Genomic DNA, 17,773 nt, shown 5'->3' on the forward strand with positions numbered 1-17,773 from the left:
GCATATAAGTTAAATAAGCAGGGAGACAACATACAGCCTTGCCGTACTCCTTTCCCAATTTTGAACCAATCAGTTGTTCCATATCCAGTTCTAACTGTAGCTTCTTGTCCCACATAGAGATTTCTCAGGAGACAGATGAGGTGATCAGGCAATCCCATTTCTTTAAGAACTTGCCATAGTTTGCTGTGGTCGACACAGTCAAAGGCTTTTCCATAGTCAATGAAGCAGAAGTAGATGTCTTTCTGGAACTCTCTAGCTTTCTCCATAATGCAGCGCATGTTTGCAATTTGGTCTCTGGTTCCTCTGCCTCTTCTAAATCCAGCTTGCACTTCTGGGAGTTCTCGGTCCACATACTGCTTGAGCCTTCCTTGTAGAATTTTAAGCATAACCTTGCTAGCGTGTGAAATGAGTGCAATTGTGCGGTAGTTGGAGCATTCTTTGGCACTGCCCTTCTTTGGGATTGGGATGTAGACTGATCTTCTCCAATCCTCTGGCCACTGCTGAGTTTTCCAAACTTGCTGGCATATTGAGTGTAGCACCTTAACAGCATCATCTTTTAAAATTTTTAATAGTTCAGCTGGAATACCATCACTTCCACTGGCCTTGTTATTTGCAGTGCTTTCTAAGGCCCATTTGACTTCACTCTCCAGGATGTCTGGCTCAAGTTCAGCAATATGGATGTGTGAGACATCCATATCTTTCTGGTATAATTCCTCTGTGTATTCTTGCCACCTCTTCTTCTTCTTGCCACCACTACTCTTGGTTATATTCCTAGGTTATTCATATAATCAGCCTTGAAGATTGGTCATGTGATTCCAGGTTCAGCTGCAGCTCAGTTAATGAGTTTTTGCTTCATTCACACCTGTCTCCATATTCAGTGCAGGTGGCTAGCATTTTCCAGCCCATGTCGGCACAGTACATTTACAAACAGGTTAGAATCATAAAATTGTAGAGTTGGAAGGTGTCCCGAGGGTCATCTAGTCCATTTCAGATAAGCTTATCTGAGTCAAGAAAGCATATTAAACTTCAGAATTAGAGATAGCCATAACTCAAGGCTGGAACTGGTCCATTCCTTCAGCTGCAAGAGAGCCTATGTACATTTGAACTTTAATTTGTCTCTATTTACCCCCACCAGCAGTCCCCCGCTTTCCTTACATGCTGTATTATCAATTTGTTTGGAGAACAATGGGGTCATTCATAAACTGAGTTGTAGTTTGACATGAGAGTTATACATTCATTGCTACAGTTCTGAAGGCTGTTGTTATAGGGTTGGCATTCCTAGAAAATGTGGGTTTCAGGTATATTGGATCTGAATTATGAACATATGAACTTTGTATCCATATCATTTGCTTGCATGTTTGACAAGAAAACCAGACACAAAACAGTAAAGCAATTTATCACTCATTAAAGCTCTTCACATAATTGTGAAACCAGCCCTTCCTTGAATCTATAGGTGCTGTTCTTATCATCACTCTTTCCTTTGGGCTATTGCAGATAGAAACTGCTATCTCTGCTCACCTGCTCACCACTCAATGCTGAGAAGACTCTCCATGATAAACAAGTCTCAAATCTGCCATGATTCCCCCACCACGACCTGGATAGTTTTGTTGGTTTAGTGGGCTAAATTCTTTTGCAAAACACAATTTTGGTGATTTCAGTTTAATCCAGTATTTGGCGATGTTTATTAGGTTTATTGTTTCAATAAGGCCTAATTGTAAACTGAATAATAATAACAATTTATTACTTATACCCTGCCCGTGTGACTGGTTGCCCTAGCCACTCTGCGTGGCGAAAGAGAATGTCTTCTCTTTTCGTGCTGAGGCATACAGTAAATAATATTTTATGATTGATTGCAAATTCATTCCATGCATACCTTTTAGTTTCAGCTGCCAAAAGTGGAACCTTTTTCTTTTTAAAAAAGCGATTTTATTTTTATTGCATCTTCAGTCTTAAGTTATGACTGCAATCTTTTTCAGCACTCTGAATAGGTAAGAGCAAAATTCAGATGGGGGACGGGACGGGACAGAATTCCATGAATTTTCAGACACAAAAATATTTCTTTGCAATATGCAGCCTTTGCAAGTTTCCTTTATATTTCTTCTTGATACTATGGACAGGAAGGTTAAGTATATGTAGTTTCTAACTGAAACAACTAATTGTTATGTCTATTAGATAGTCTATCTGTAAGAGCATCATAAATAGTTTCTTGTTGTCTTTGTACTCGACTACACAACCAAATTAGCCAGTAGAAAGTATTAATAGATGGGCTTAGTCTACTGTGCAAGCATAGCATATTTTCCACAGTTACAGTTCAGGAAGACCCATTTCCTTGTGCCTATTTTGGTCTACTTGAAACTAGCACCATTCTAATCACTCATCTTGGTTTGTGATCAACATCCCCCTTCCCCCCAAAATCTTTACATCTGCCTTTTGTAAAAGCTGCTTTCTTAGTCTGTAACAAATTTGGGAAACATTTACCCACCAAAGAAGATCAATGAGTAAGCTGCCCTACTCAAATTTGAATCATATGACTTGCATGCTCCTGGAAATGCCTGCAGCCACTCCTTTAACAAGGAAGTCATAATTAGTCAACATGGATCTGGTATCTGACTCTTTTCATGCCTATCTTTAAAGTACTAATTAAGGAAATATTTGTGGACTGTTGTCTGAACTCCTCCTATCCTTGATTCTTGAAATAACTTGGATCTGTTCCATATTTTCCTCACCTCCCAGCAATGTTCTTCCTTCAGATCTGTTGCCTTTTTGACACTATTTATCTTTTAAATTAAACTAGGACAGTTAGGCCAAGAAGTACACTTGATAGTGATTTTGTTTCAGTAGCACCTATATTAGTACCTCATCACTCTGAGACACAAAGGTATTTCAAATCTGGCCAGTTGTTTGGCTTTAAGGGCTTTTTGTGCACCCGGGCTCAGTAAACCCGAGGGATGTGATAGGTAGAAATGAAGACAATATAGCATTTTGGGATCAAAATGGCCACAATTTTATTAATTGCAGATGCAAGTAGGCTTTGACATAGGCACTGGATATGGATTCTGAATCAACTTGCCCGTCTGCTGTAATTTCGTTGTCCCCGAAGGGGGCAATGACAATAAAGATATTCTTCTTATTATTATTAAGCCTTCAGAGTCAATCCTGGATTTAAGGATCACCCTATGACCTGAATCAAATCTGGGCAAATCTTCCAGGAGGCCATTTGGGAAGTTCTGTGACATTCAGGCAGCATATTATTAGGAAATTTGAACCGTGATGTGCTTTAAATATCATATCATATCGTAAGTAATTAACATAAGATTCTGAAAAGCGTGATGTGGAGTTTCTGCCTATGGCTCTCTACTTCTTCAGACAACAGCACTGTTAGATTCTGACTGACATTTTTCCGAATCAGAACAAGTTTTTCTTCTCTTTGACAATTCTTAATAGGTTCTTAAAATACTGAATATTATGTTGTTATTTATTTTATAATTACAGCATGGCTTTATTAGTTCCTTGTCTTTTGATTATGGACAAAATAAAAGTTTTGTCTTAAAATCTGTCATCTGTAGTAGCTGAATATTGACAATGTCATGTGGTGGCACGCCCAAAAAAATCTGAACACCCCCCCAGCAACTATATCACTATAAAAGGTAAGTGCAGAAAGGCCCTGAGTTCAACAGAAAGAAGTCATTCTGGAGTTAAAGGGAAGAAGTGAAGACGCCTTACCTATTCCTCATCTATATAGTCCTTGGCTTTCTTTTGTTATGGTCTGTTTGACATTTCCATCCTGGAAAGTAATTTAGTTTCTGGACAAAGGTAGTCAGTATTTGGTTTGTTCACAAGGATAATCCTGTCATTTATGTAACTCAAAGCTTTATGGAACATCAATATTAGGCTTGCATTCTACAATAATTTATTTTAGAAGATTCTTACACTTTGATTAGTTATTTTAAAAATCTTGGTTAGAAAAACAACAATAATTTCCACACAAGGCGTGTAAATTTAAGTGAGCTTCAAAATGGGTTGAATACTATGCTCAAGGGATCAAACCATTCTTTCTACAAACAACTTTTATCTTGGTCCTTTATGCATACAAAATACAACGGTGAAAGACAAGTAGCTTGACAATGACAGATTGCCTATAGTATTGGTTCATCCTGTTTGGCTTAGCTGGACTTTGAGCAGAGCTATGTTCCACACAAACAAAACCTTTGTATTCACATGCAATTGGATTCACCCTCCAGTATTTCTGATCCTTTGTGTTGTTAATTTTTTTAGGTTGAAGCAGTTAAACTTATACTGCATCTCTACAAAATGCAAAATGGCTGTCCACACAGGGAAGGGTTTGGTTCTGAAGTTTTAAATTTAAACAGAGATACTGAGATTTAAAATGTTTTATGAAAAGTGCTTACAATATACAGTTAAGTGCAAAATTCAAGTGCTTTCATGATTGCCATACACGACGATGAATAAATAAATAAATAAATAAATAAATAAATAAATAAATAAATTATGTGTTCTTATCTGGATTCATGTGAACCTAAAGCAGAATACAACCACTTTAAATTATAGTCTTCAGTGTCTATCTGGCTACTTTGTGTGAATGATTTGATGATCACATAGGGGCAGAGGCACCATCTTCTAAAAAACATTGAGGAGGGGCCAACATGACATCCTGACATACACAATGTTATACAATGTCCTGATGTCACTCCACACCCAGCTCTGTGTTTCCCTAAACAATGGGGGCCCACGGCCCTCTTTAAAAAAAATAACATTGAGTGTTGGCCCTCAGGAATTGGCGTGCATGCATAGGGGACAGAATTTGAAGAGCAAATTTGTCAGGTGTGTATGGGTCAGTTGATTGGACATTTCTTGAAGTATAAAGAGCTAGTACTACTTTCATAACAGGTCAAATTGCATGTGACACACAGTTGCATGTAATGCTTCTGTTTTGATTTATTTTTTTCAACAATTTGTAAACCACTTAGCACATGTGGCAGTCAGCGATCTGGAATAAAGACTGGCAGGTGAAGAAGTGTTTCGGCCTTTCATCTTGTGTTATTTTTCTGCTCACTGCTCACCCCACAAACCTCTTTTCTTTCTGCAAGGAAAATATACAAGGGTGTGTATGTTTTTTCTCAATGGCTCAATGGGCGTTGTGGTCCTGATGAAAACCTTCCCAACCCTGAAATTGCTATCAGGTCCCGAACGGAAAGGTCCATTGGTGCTGCCCTCTAAGGGTGGCTTGAGGTTTGCAGGACAGTTTTCATGGGGGCCATGATTTGAGAGGAAAGGGTTAACCACTTCCCCATGTGCCCCAGTCTCAATCCCAGCTGCTATTTATGTTTATGAAAGAAGGCAAATTACTTGACATCATGCAGTTAATATCATACCTACTTTGGTCCTCAGTGCCATGATTAGAACTGAAGAAGGTTTTAAACATTCAACTCACTTTTTTCCAACACATTTAATGCTGTCAGTCGCTGAAAGGTCTCCCAGTATATTTCACTTTCTATCGCCTATTTAAAAGCCTGCACTTTTCATGTGGGAACTAAAGGACGCATGTGTGGAATGGGAGAGGAGTGGAAACATGCATGTTGCTTTTACACATCATATCATCCCCACTAGTGCTAATGCAATTTAGCTCAACATGGCAGTATCTCAACAAATGAAGCCACAGTTCCATACTGCAACAGGTACTGCTGTGTAAAAGTAACATTGGAAATTGGAACAGAAGTGCTAGCACTATGACCACAAAAGCCAGCACAAGGCACCCCACACCTGAATGCAGCCTGCAGCTCATATTGGTCAACTTCTTCACATAAATCTAGAATTTTGGACTGCCATCTGTGAAGTCATTATGTATTAGGCTCTTACGCAAATTATAAATACCAGCCACTAATTCAGGTACGGCTGCATGGATTAAATATTTTAACTGTAGATAATGTTCCTTTGTGTATTTCCTTAAAGGTACATGTGCAACCATTGTGGATTAATAGCACGTTTGAACATAACTTTTTTTTCCTTTTTGGGGTGAAAGAAAGAAGTTGTTTCAAATAGGATCTCTCTCATCACTGTCTCTCTGACATAACCTCCTACTGAACTTAAAGTTGAATACTTGGGGTCAGAAGGGAAAGAAAACAACAATTATAGAGACAAGTTGATTGAGCGGTTTCTTTTCCATTCAGTTATGACTGGAACATGAAGAGTGGGGTGTATATTGTTAGTTCAAACATTTTCAATTACAGTGTTTTAATTGCATTTTTGTGTCCTTACACAAAATGCATTCCATAATAATGGATGTAAGAATTACAGTACCGGTCGCTCTTGCTTTTTCGTATTTGTTAACATATGAAATCGTAATTTTATATCACTTCATTTATCTACTTTTCTAACAGTTATGGACAGTTCCTATTAATAAAGCTGAGAATATTGTTCTCTGACTAATGTAGGTGAGGGAGTGAAACAGAAGTGTTTACATTATTCCCTTTTAAATAGACTGTGATGTGGCAAGGCAATTTTTTTAAAAAAAGATTTCTAGGAGACTTCTTAAAATGGTTAATCTGTTAAACAGCAATCAAAAGAGAGCATTTGCTAGTGTTTAATTCTTAACAGGATTTTTTTTAGCGTAGCTAGAACCATTTGTGTGTGTGTGTTTTCTTCATTCCACTTCTACAAATTAAAATATACTATTTTTGACATTGTTTAGACTGTGGATCTCTTGAACACACATGTATGTGCTTGTTCTTACACAGAAGCACACTTCTTCACATACCGTATTTCTTATATGTGTACTAAATGAATTTAGAATGTATGCATATGTGCATTCACATTCTCTTTCAGTATCAAATTAGTGCCTGAGGGGCAGCCATGTTGGTTTTTGGACTCATTGATCAGTGACAACTTGCGCTTCTCCAAGTCACTCTCCCAAGCACCCTTGTCCTGATGATCACCTTCATCTGACCATCTGTAGCAGATTTGAAGCACCCAGTCTACATCAGCCCAGCTATTCCCTTCAACCCTGTTCCACTTGAGGGTCTAACACAGGCATAGGCAAACTCGGCCCCCAGATGTTTTGGGACTACAACTCCCATCATCCCTATCTAACAGGACCAGTGGTCAGGGATGATGGGAGATGTAGTCCCAGAACATATGGAGGGCCGAGTTTGCCTATGCCTGGTCTAACACATTCAGAAGGTCATGCCTTTTTGATTATCCCAGAGCGGGAAGCCCCTACCTGCCCATTGGAAACATACCCCCAAATGGGGCTTGCTTTGGTTTGATTAAAGTTTTCCTTCCACTTCTATGATGGGGAATTGAGATAGATAGAGTTCCTTTATGCCCTTTTGCCCCACTGAAGAGTTCTGTTTCACTGCTGCTATCCCAGGATAATAAACATCATTTGAGGGATACTTTTGCTACATGGAATGTTTAATATATATATCTTCCAGAGCAGCCATCTCCTGTATAATGCTTCTGCCTAATTTTCTGCTTAATAATTTACAATGCTAAAGAGATTCCATCACTGTGTGTTTAATATTAATTTTCTTTTAAGGGGTTTTCTCCTTTTCCTCTTATTTCACTGTTCAAATGAGCATGTGGGCTCCTTCTACTGAGAGTTGATAGGCTCAGAAAATGTGAGAATTTCATTATTTCCCCTCAAGTGGAGTCGATTTATTTGTGGGCAGAATTAAGGGGAGAGGAGGGCATGAGAAGGACTGGGAGTATATTCGTTTTGAATTCAGGTGGAAGGTTAAATCCGAGAGAAGTTACCCTTTCCACTGTGGAAGGGTAATAAGCCCCACAATATTTATTTTACTTTAAAGGGGTGAAGCCAATAGGGAGAAGGGATGTGGTTTGAGGAAGAAAGGGAGGGGACAAAGAGCCCACTGATACTTGTGCGCAAAGGCCCCCAGAGACCTGCACAGGACTCCACCACTAATCACTATTAAAGAAACAAACTGAGTGGTCCAGGCAATATGGGTTTGCTGGGTAGCCTGTGTATATTCCTTTGTAAACTAACCACTTTGCTGTTCTGTAACAAGAATCTGTGACATTGTCATATTTTCCCTCATAGTCCCATCAATATTTTTCTCTTACATTTTGTGCCCACTTAATTATGAAATATTTCACATGTTCAGATTTTTTATATATTTATGATAAAAATATATGCATTCTTTATTATTAGTTTTACAAAATATAGGTACTAATTTCGTTATTGAGAGGAGACATTAAAATTGTTTAGGACTCTTTACTAATCCCCAATAGTCAAGTGGCTGGATTAACTTCGTCCCTAAAACACTGGGTTACCCAGGTTGACTCATAAAAACATAAAGCCCAATCAGAGGCCTGCTTAACTTCACAGAGAGAACTATGTCAACACCTTTAGACCACTCCCCAAGCAACCCAGGAACAGAATGGAAGCGAAGTTTGTTGCTTGGTTTGGAATCCCCCACTCTCTGCAACCGTTTGGAAGATATTTGGCAAGATCTCTTTCTCCATGATATTTTGCTCAACAAAAAACAATAATGAACCACAGGGGAAATGTTGAATGGTCTCTTTAAATTTGAAGGTTCATTATTGTTCCACAAGATGTGTATTTCTTTAAGGGCCAGAGCAAATAACGTGACCTAGTTTTACAGCCGTGAAGCAGTATAGCAGGTGCTGTTTAGTTGTGGTGATTAAGCTGTTGGGTATAGTATATAAAGAGCAGCACCTAGCTCTCTCAGTACCCTGGGGGATGGGTTGGTGGTTGGGTCATGCTTATCGATATATTAGAATTAATGTAAAAGGAGTTTTTGTTTTTGTTATTAAAACCTAGCTAAAGTTATTTTTGTGTTCCTTGTAATGTGTGGTCTCCCCAGCAAGCTTTCTGCAGTGCAACTAGTCTGCAAATAGCCAACAGTTTCAATAATGTTCTATTAACTTTTCCACATGATATGTTAGCTCAATCTTTGGGGTCCTTTCTGGAGACATAATCTCATACAGGCTTGGTATTGTAAGCAGCATTCTTCTGACATGTAGTTATATCCACTTTAAAATATATAGCCCAGGACCAGCAGGACCTGATAGTGGTAGCTGACTGGATGAGGAGACATAAACTGGTTTTGAATTGACACTATAATATCATGGTAGTTTTCAGCCTTTTTAGTCCTGAGGCTCATCTTTAACTTGAACATGATTTTAGGTACCCATTTCTTATTTTTTTCTTTTTAACCATATATTTATATGGTGGTAGTGCTGGTGTCGTGACCCACCTTAGATCAGGCTGTGACTTGGTTTTGGGTCCTGACAGACCAGTCTGAAGACCAATAGGATCACCTGCCATGGGTGGGTTTAGTCATTTCTGTATGATGAAGTCCCCAGTTTCAGTGTTAACGTGATCCCACAACTGCTCTAAATATCTTGTTTCAATTTGTTTCTATCAGTTTCATCCAAGCCACTGTTTAATGTCATGGAGCAAGGCTAATAATAATAATAATTTGCCTGAATGCTGTACATATGACAGTTTAATTTTAGCTTTTATATAGAGAAGACGTATGGTACCATTATATGCTAAAATGTTGTGTCATCAGGTGTTAAATTTATTAGGTTCCATCATGTTTAGATATTTGAGTTGTTCATTGGTCAGAATGAACAAAAAAAGCTTGACACATGAGATTTTGGAACTCTTTTAGACACCCCAATATCCTTTATTGTCTTCACATTCCAAGTAATGAACTGAAATGAACCTTTCTGCAATTTAATTGTTGCAGTCTTTGTAGTGTGCAGTTCTAAACACACTATGAAAATTAGCAATATTTGGACTCTGAGTTCCTTAGATTTATGTTGCAGTCATTGAAGTCTGGACTATTGCCTGAATCAAACATGTTCAAAATTGATCATAAGCAGCACATAGAATTGAACCTAGAAAATTTGGGCGGGTACATTGTATGCAGAATAAGACATGCATTCATGATGCCTAATATATTAATGTTGCCTCTTTTGCTTCAGAGGCACTAAAATATTCAATTTAAAAAACATATGTTTTCCAAGTGTTTTCATTATTATTTTTTAATCTTATCAGACAGGAAGCACTCCTTGCTGCCATCAGTGAAAAAGATGCAAATATTGCCTTGCTTGAACTGTCTGCTTCAAAGAAAAAGAAAACTCAAGAAGAAGTGATGGCTTTGAAAAGAGAAAAAGACAGATTAGTCCATCAGTTAAAACAACAGGTTGGAAAACACTTTTTTTCCTTATCATTCTTTATGGGGATTTGCAATTATTTTCCCTGCTTTCTTCTAACATGAAACTAAGTCTTTAAACCAAGCTTGCCTATGACAGCTGGAAAGAAAGGTAGGATAAGGATACATATTGCCTTACTACTATTTTATTGGTGTTTAGTCTTCAGTTGCATGTCGGTTCAGCTTGTTCAATATGTTCTTCGGTCATGTCCTGTTTCCCTTTTTCCATCGAGGCTACCGCTTAACTGATTACACAACAGCAGAAAGCATCATACTGAGATATGTTCCTTCTCTTGAATCCTACTAACTCTTTATGTTTAGTTCCCATTTTGTATATTGTTGTATTCAGTGCTTTTTTTGGGATGGTACTTACCGCTATGGAGTATCGTCACCTCTTCTTTTTGCTGCACATGGCAGCCATTTTGTGCTGGCATCCATGCCACTTTTATCATGAAATGAGTGCTACAATCTCATTTTTAAAAAATCAAATCAAATATTAAAACCCATATCTACTGTACCTCCTTATTCAGATGCTGTGTTATAGTTGCTTGTTAGCTTTCTGCAAGGTTATCTGGAAGTTACAAATGGATCTCAGCAGAAACTGAACTATAATTTGCTTCTGTTCTGAAGTGCAAATTGTAGGAATGCTAGGTTGTATGTTCTAAATATATGTTTTATCTGAAAATAATTATTAAATTGCATTCCTTTTTACTGATAAGGAAAAATTGCCATAGAATACATCCTATAATGGAGTGTGGGGTTGTGGTTGGAACATATTATTTGGATCAAATTCAAATCACCACTCAGGCAAGGAGCTCACTGGGTTACCTTGCGCCAGCCACCATCTCTCAAACTTACCTATCTTTCATGGTTGGTGGGGCGATAAAATAGATAGGTGTGGCTTCCTGAATGCCTTTATATAAAGGTGGAATAATAAAAAAATGGAATGAATGAATGAATGCATGTTTAAATATGCATATACAACAACCAACAGACTACGGTAAACTATTTTAGCTGGGGCAATCCTTTTATGTCACTATTAAGTTTCTAATGGTTAGGTCCATGCATTAAGGAAAAAGAAGCATAATCAGATAACCTAGATGCCAAAGCTGTGTTGTGTGTAGTAGGAATGCATTGTCAAACCTTTTTCTCCTGTAGAAACCCTGGGGAAAGTAGATGAGAAAAAGAGATGCTTTAGAATGAGCCTTTATTGGATGTTTCCCACTGTGTGACAGTATCAGCCTTGATTTTTGTTACTGTTACTTGCAAAGTAGGAAAACATCCCTAGCCATGCCAGTCATACCAGTCTCACCCAACCCTTTGCAAGTAACCAGCTTGTCCTTCAGAATTCAGTCATTCATAGATGAGCATGCCATGTAAGCATTGTATTGGATCCCTCCAAACATATCAATGTTATGATTCTTTTCCTTGAATCATGCATTGTATGGTGTAGCTTTCTACCCCTTAAGCAACAGGATGCAAAACTGTTGCTTCTTCCCTTCCCTGATCTTCCTATAGTTCTGACCTCATAAGCCTAATCATTACAGCTTCTTCCCACAGGTCTATAGACATAGGAAACAGCCCCAGAGCATGAACATATCATCCATTTGTGATGCTGACTTCATCACAGACAATGGTGCCAAGTACCTGGGTTCCAGTCATGATGCACATGTGCCTCAGGTCAGTCAGCTGGATAGGAGACATTGTACCCAAACGTTGTACGCCCAGTAGGTCCATCAACACCTTTCTCTTACTTTTACAAATTGATTTCTGGATTCTCTGTAGCCACAGCTGAGTGGCATGGACTCGAACACTATTCTCTTTATTTTCTAGGTAATAGAGATATGTTCAACTTATGTCAGATAACTTCCCTCTTTTCTCTTTCTGCACCTCTTGCTTGGGGGCAAATACAGATGGATTTTAAAAGTCATTTTCCAACATTTTGCTATGCTATAGCACAGGCATAAGCAAACCTCGGCCCTCCAGATGTTTTGGGACTACAATTCCCATCATCCCTGACCACTGGTCCTGTTAGCTAGGGATCATGGGAGTTGTAGTCCCAAAACATCTGGAGGGCCAAGTTTGCCTATGCCTGCTATAGCATGACCAATAATACAGCACAAGGATGGGGCTATCAACAGATAAAGGGATAAAGGGGATTTGATCTGTCCCCAATATGTCTTAGTGTGTGCTCCTTTAGTTCCTCTCATTTGACCCTATAGGGCAGGGGTGGGGAACCACATCCAGCTGACAGGCCATGTCTCCTACTCCCAATAGACAACATTTGACTGGTGATGTCAGGTGATGTGGCACTTTGAAGCCCCAACTGTCAGGTGATTGTGCCCTTGCAAAGAGCCCTACACCATGCTTGGAAGCCCCATCTACCAGCTGGTCATCGAGACTTCAAAGCACTGCCTAGAGTAAATTTGCAAAGGGCTTGCAGTTTGAAGTGCAAGCAATCAGCTGATTTTTGGTGCTTCATCAGCCCAGCTCAGTTGATCATTGGCATTTCAGAAGCCATGTATGCAGTACTTCTGAAACCTTGTTGATCAACTGATCGAAGGTGCTTCAGCAGCCCATTTTGCCCCACCCAAGCTACCTTTTACCTGTTCACACCTGACATCTTATATGATGCCAGGTGACTGGCAAGAGAGCATGGCATGGTCAAAATGGCCTGGTGGGCCTAATTAGGTCCATGGTCTGGAGTGCTACTCTTGCAAACACGGTTGTGCTGAATGAAACAAATTGATCAATGCCCCTGGCATTGGGTTGCTTGGCCTTTGCTGAAACAAATTACAATTGCTTTTCACAGAAATAACGTAGGATCTTCACTTCATACAACATTTATTTGGAACGTATTAAGAGACACAAATAGTGACAACTATTAACATGTAAATAGGTTTCAGAACACTTTTATTGGTTTCAATTTTAATATGATTTTGTTCTATTTGAATGCACTGGGTTATTTTTATGAATCATGTTTGTTGTTGATGCACCTCAAGAAATGTGACCGAGAGTCTGTAGCAAAAAAGAATCATGTATTTTCCTGTGATCTATATGTTCATTTCATTATACTTTCTAGTTATATGCTAGGCAAGAGAAAAGACAGACCACCATTTTTTGTAATAAGGGGAAGAGGCTCAAATCAAGCCATTTCTAAATATATAAATGCCTTACAAATCAGCTAGATTGGGATGTTTCCCAGTCAGGTCTTTGTAAAGCTTATAACAGCTGGGTTGTGTGTATTGTAAAGAGTTATATTGTATGCCTTTTAAATTCATTAGTACATTTATATCCCACCTTGGGATATTTATATCATGGAACTCAAGCCAGTGTACAAGGGGTTGCCAAGCAGACCTCCATATCTAGGCTATGACTGGATCAAAGCCTGCTTAATTAAAAAAATGTGATTTAAACCCATACTCTAGTCTGGTTGGATACTTACTTTACAGAGATATTTCAATGGGTTTGGATAATATTGGTGAATTTCAATACAGTGGAACCTTGGTTTTTGAACTTAATCTGTTCTGGAAGATCATTCAGCTTCTGAAAAGTTCAAAAACCGAGGATCAATGGACTGGCTGCAAAGTCAATTGGGGGTGCGTGTGAAAAATGCAGCTCGGAAACTGTTTGGCTTCCTAAAATTGTTTGAAAACCAGAGCAGTTACTTCCGGGTTTTGGGCGTTCAGGGGCCAAAACATTCCAAAACAGAGGCATTCAGGAAACGAGGTTTGACTGTATCTCTGATGTTAAATTGTGGGAATTACTATTGAAATGGAATGGTGCATCTTTATTTGGAAGAAAATAGAGGCTTTCAGATTGCAAACCTATACTCTCTTTCCTTGGAGTAATGTTCAAGGAACTAAATGGCATTAACTCCTGAGAAGACATGTATAGGATATGCTTCAAATCACAGTGAAGAGAAGTTATAATTAGGAAAAGTAGTCCTTCTAACACTGAAGGCATTTAGGATGACAAAATATTCTGGATTTCCCCCTCTAATGCCCTTATTTTTGTGCATTTAGAAACAACAACCCTATTGTGATCGAGGTAGCTGACCATAGAAGAAAGTCTAAACAAAAAAAGCCCAAAATGCAGCTTTTCCTCATAGGGCAGTTGCTCCACATCCTTGATAATTTTGGTTGCCTTTTTCTGAACCTTTTCCAAATCTACACTAGCCTTAAATAATGATGTAATAAGCACAGGGAAATTATGGACCAGAAGAAATAGCTATGCTGAAATATGGCAGTTTATATGGAGAAACAGAGAGTGAATTGGTGAAAAACAGATCACTTTGTTGTATCCTCACCCAAACATTATCCTCCAGAATGACCTGCCCTCTGTTCATATACTGGGTGTTATGACCCTTACTGACAGAAAACATGTGGGAGTGTAGGGTGCAGAGAAATCCTGTTCAAAGTATAAAGGTAAGAAGCTCTGACTGTATGTTGTCTTATCAGCCTTAGAAGACAACACTGCTTTCTGTGGTATGCTTTCTGTATTATGTTTTGCTTCATATGTTTATCGGATATAGTATGAAATATATATATATTTTAAATAGTCCTAAGATTCAGATAGTCAATGCTATTAAACTTTGTGGATTAACCCAATATAACAAATTGTCTCATAGAGCTCTGTTGGGATTGGATTAATGCCAAGGGCACTGATTGCATCAGAATGTGTAATGTATCACAGACGCATACTGAGATTGAATTGCCAAAACTCAAATATATCCAGGTTTGCTTCAGACATAGATAATGATAAAGCATTCTAAACAATCTGATTGACTCCTCAAGCTTCCTTCTTCAGGTGAAGACTAATTGGCTCGGCAATGTTTCCATGTGACATTTTCAAAGAATGTTGAAGGTTAAACTCTTCCTGAAATGGCTAAGAACATTTATTATGCAAGGAAGGAAAGTAATGTTGCCAGGCCCCAATGATGGATATATACAGGAGGAAGACAATTGTCCACAGAGAGGGAGCTTTGTGTTCACTTTTCTATGCTGTCATTTCTGCTGTTAGACAAGTCTCTTGGCAATTCAATTTAAAACCTGAGTTTTCTGTTCAGTAGTGGAAATTGCTCCATAGAAAAGAGCATGTAGTGCTCTTTTTGTGTGCTCAGAGCATAGTTACCGTATTTCTCATCCCTTATTTGGTTTATGCTTCCCAATAGCTCCACGTACTGTGGCAATTACTTAAAAGAAAGAAATCTCAGGGTGTATATGGTCCTCAGCTGCAGGTCTTACATTAACATTTGTTGTTTAACGTTTTCCCCCCTGCAAATGTTTCACCCATTGGATAAAAAGGTTTATTGCTTGGGTTACATATTAGTGGAAGGACTTATGTCTGTGTGATGGAACTTCCTCTCTCCCCAGCCCCGGTCCCCCCAAATCTACTCCAGAGGCTTGGGGAATGTAAGGGTAAACAATAGAGAAAGGAAGTCCTGTTGTACAGGCAGAAGTCATTACACTAATGGCATGACCAGTTTATGTATCTATCATGGGCTGGATTCAATTAAACCGATGTGCTAACAGTAGCTAGTGTAAGGACTCCCACTAGCAGAATGGGGCTTTCTCCCCATTCCTTTGTCCTCCTGCTGTACACCCCCAATACTTCCCCCACATCCACACTCTGGCATTGGGGAAAAACCCAGAACAGCATGTGAGGGGAAGAGTAGGGAGATTGTTCCACCTGGGAAGCAAAAATGCTTGCATTGAAGAAACTATCTTAATAGTATGACATTGCATCCTGCCCCATATTTTTAATCCGTTCTTCAAACCTACAAACCTTTCAGGTAGGTTAGGCTGAGAAATAAGGACTGGCCTTTAGCTTCACAACTGTGCATGTGCAGGGATTGTAACCCAAGTCACTTCTGTCTAATGCCCGTTGGACATTGTTGCAAGTTGTAGGATAGCAGGCAGTGAAAAGTGAGTGGATATAGCAGCGAAGTCATTCCATGCTGCAGGTGTTGTTAATGCTACTGCTGAAATTGTTTAACAGTTGAGGGAAGCTGCAAAGGAAGTAAAAGCCTTAACAGCCAGATCCTAAGCATGCTTACTTGGAAGGAGATTCCACTTGATTCAGTGGGATTTGTTTTAAGGAAAAGTGTGCCTAGCCTGGAATTCTAATTACACACATGAGAACATGCTTAGGACTGAATTATGCAAACTGAAGCCTTATTAGCATAAGGGGCTAAAAAAGTGCTTGTGCCAAAACTCACTATTTAAATTTATTCAGATTAAATGAAATTCTGTTTTTAGCTCCTGCATCATATACAGAAAACACTGTAATAACTGCAAAATGCTAAAATATCCTCGGAAGCATTCACTGGGGAGGTCTAATAGACTCCAATGTGTTTGGAGGACAGTATTTAAAATGGCATATTTAAGACTCCTTAAATCTTGTGCCTGTCAGCTTTTGGTCTGTTCATTTAACCAATGGAAGGATATAATGAAGAAAGCAGAGACCCAGCTTAGAGAATATGCCTGAAGAGAGCAGATTGAAAGGGGACATAAATCACATATATTGTAGCTATGCGTCAATAAAAGAGCCATTCTGAGTTTTTGGAGAAAGTCAAAACATGTCTTGAGCCTGGCCTCCATTGAATTGGTGTGGTTTAATGTGTTGCGGTTTTTGTGGCCAACATGATATGTTCAGGAGCCCATTTGCATGTTGGTGGATATGAAACAACATTCTGGTGCAGAACTAAAAGGAACGCTTAAAGTTTTTCTATCTGAACATATTTTAAGATTTAGCAAAGTTTGTCAAAGTAGGTTTGTAGCAAATGCAAAGAAACTAAGCTAGCTACAAAGCAAGCAGTTCATGAATGTTTAAAATTCTAATTGCTTGGCAAACCTATACATCGCTTTTTAAGTATTTAATCGTCCTAATTTCTATTTTAGGATTGTAACTATACTCAAACCAAATCAGTGGTTCATTAGCAGTTGACAAAATAAAATGTCTAGCTAGAATTCCTTTTGAGAATTTAAAGATAAATGCTGCTAAATGAAATCTATACAATGATGTAATTCTCTTTGTAATAATTAGCTTAAAAACTATAAATACATTTTCTTGAAGGATTGTTCAGAGTTACTCGTGTGTTTCTCAAATGTCTTTTTTAACTATTCGGATGGTCAGCCAAAAAATGTAAATGGAACTGGCCAAAAACTGCTGGAGAGCATTTTACCCTAGACATGTTCCAGTCACTCCAAGATCACAGGTGTCCACAATATATCAGCCACTGACAAAGCTAGCATTTGGCAATCTTTGCTAACTCATTAGCTCACTACTTCATAGAAGGATTAGGAACCAAAAAGGTAACTTTGAAATCTTACGATAGCGGAAGTACATAAAAATTAACATAGCTAGCAATCTTTTCTGTTTCATTTGCTGGGATGTCCTGGTTTTTCCAGTGCAGTTGGCAAGTATGTCATCACAACATTGTAGTCAAATAAACAAAAGGCATTGGTAGCTGAATTTGAGTATGACCTGGGAGGCAGTGGCGTAGCGTGGGGGGTGCAGGGGGCCCCGGCCACACCGGGCGCAACGTC

At 38.7% G+C, this 17,773-nt stretch overlaps 1 protein-coding gene across 10 annotated transcripts in view; it reads left to right on the plus strand.

Annotated features, from left to right (window-relative positions):
• Window positions 1-17,773, plus strand: part of ERC2 (ELKS/RAB6-interacting/CAST family member 2) — a 538,310-nt gene that overhangs the window by 367,254 nt on the left and 153,283 nt on the right. For all 10 annotated transcript variants that reach the window (XR_014005105.1, XR_014005106.1, XR_014005107.1 and 7 more), the window contains one exon: window positions 10,067-10,214. Coding sequence is in view for 3 of the 10 variants with exons in the window: in XM_081184043.1 (XP_081040169.1) it covers window positions 10,067-10,214 (148 nt within the window). In the remaining 7 variants the exon portion in view is untranslated. The remainder of the gene's footprint in view (window positions 1-10,066; window positions 10,215-17,773) is intronic.

Source organism: Podarcis bocagei (assembly GCF_964188305.1).
Source record: "Podarcis bocagei genome assembly, chromosome: 2".
Lineage (NCBI taxonomy): Eukaryota > Metazoa > Chordata > Lepidosauria > Squamata > Lacertidae > Podarcis > Podarcis bocagei.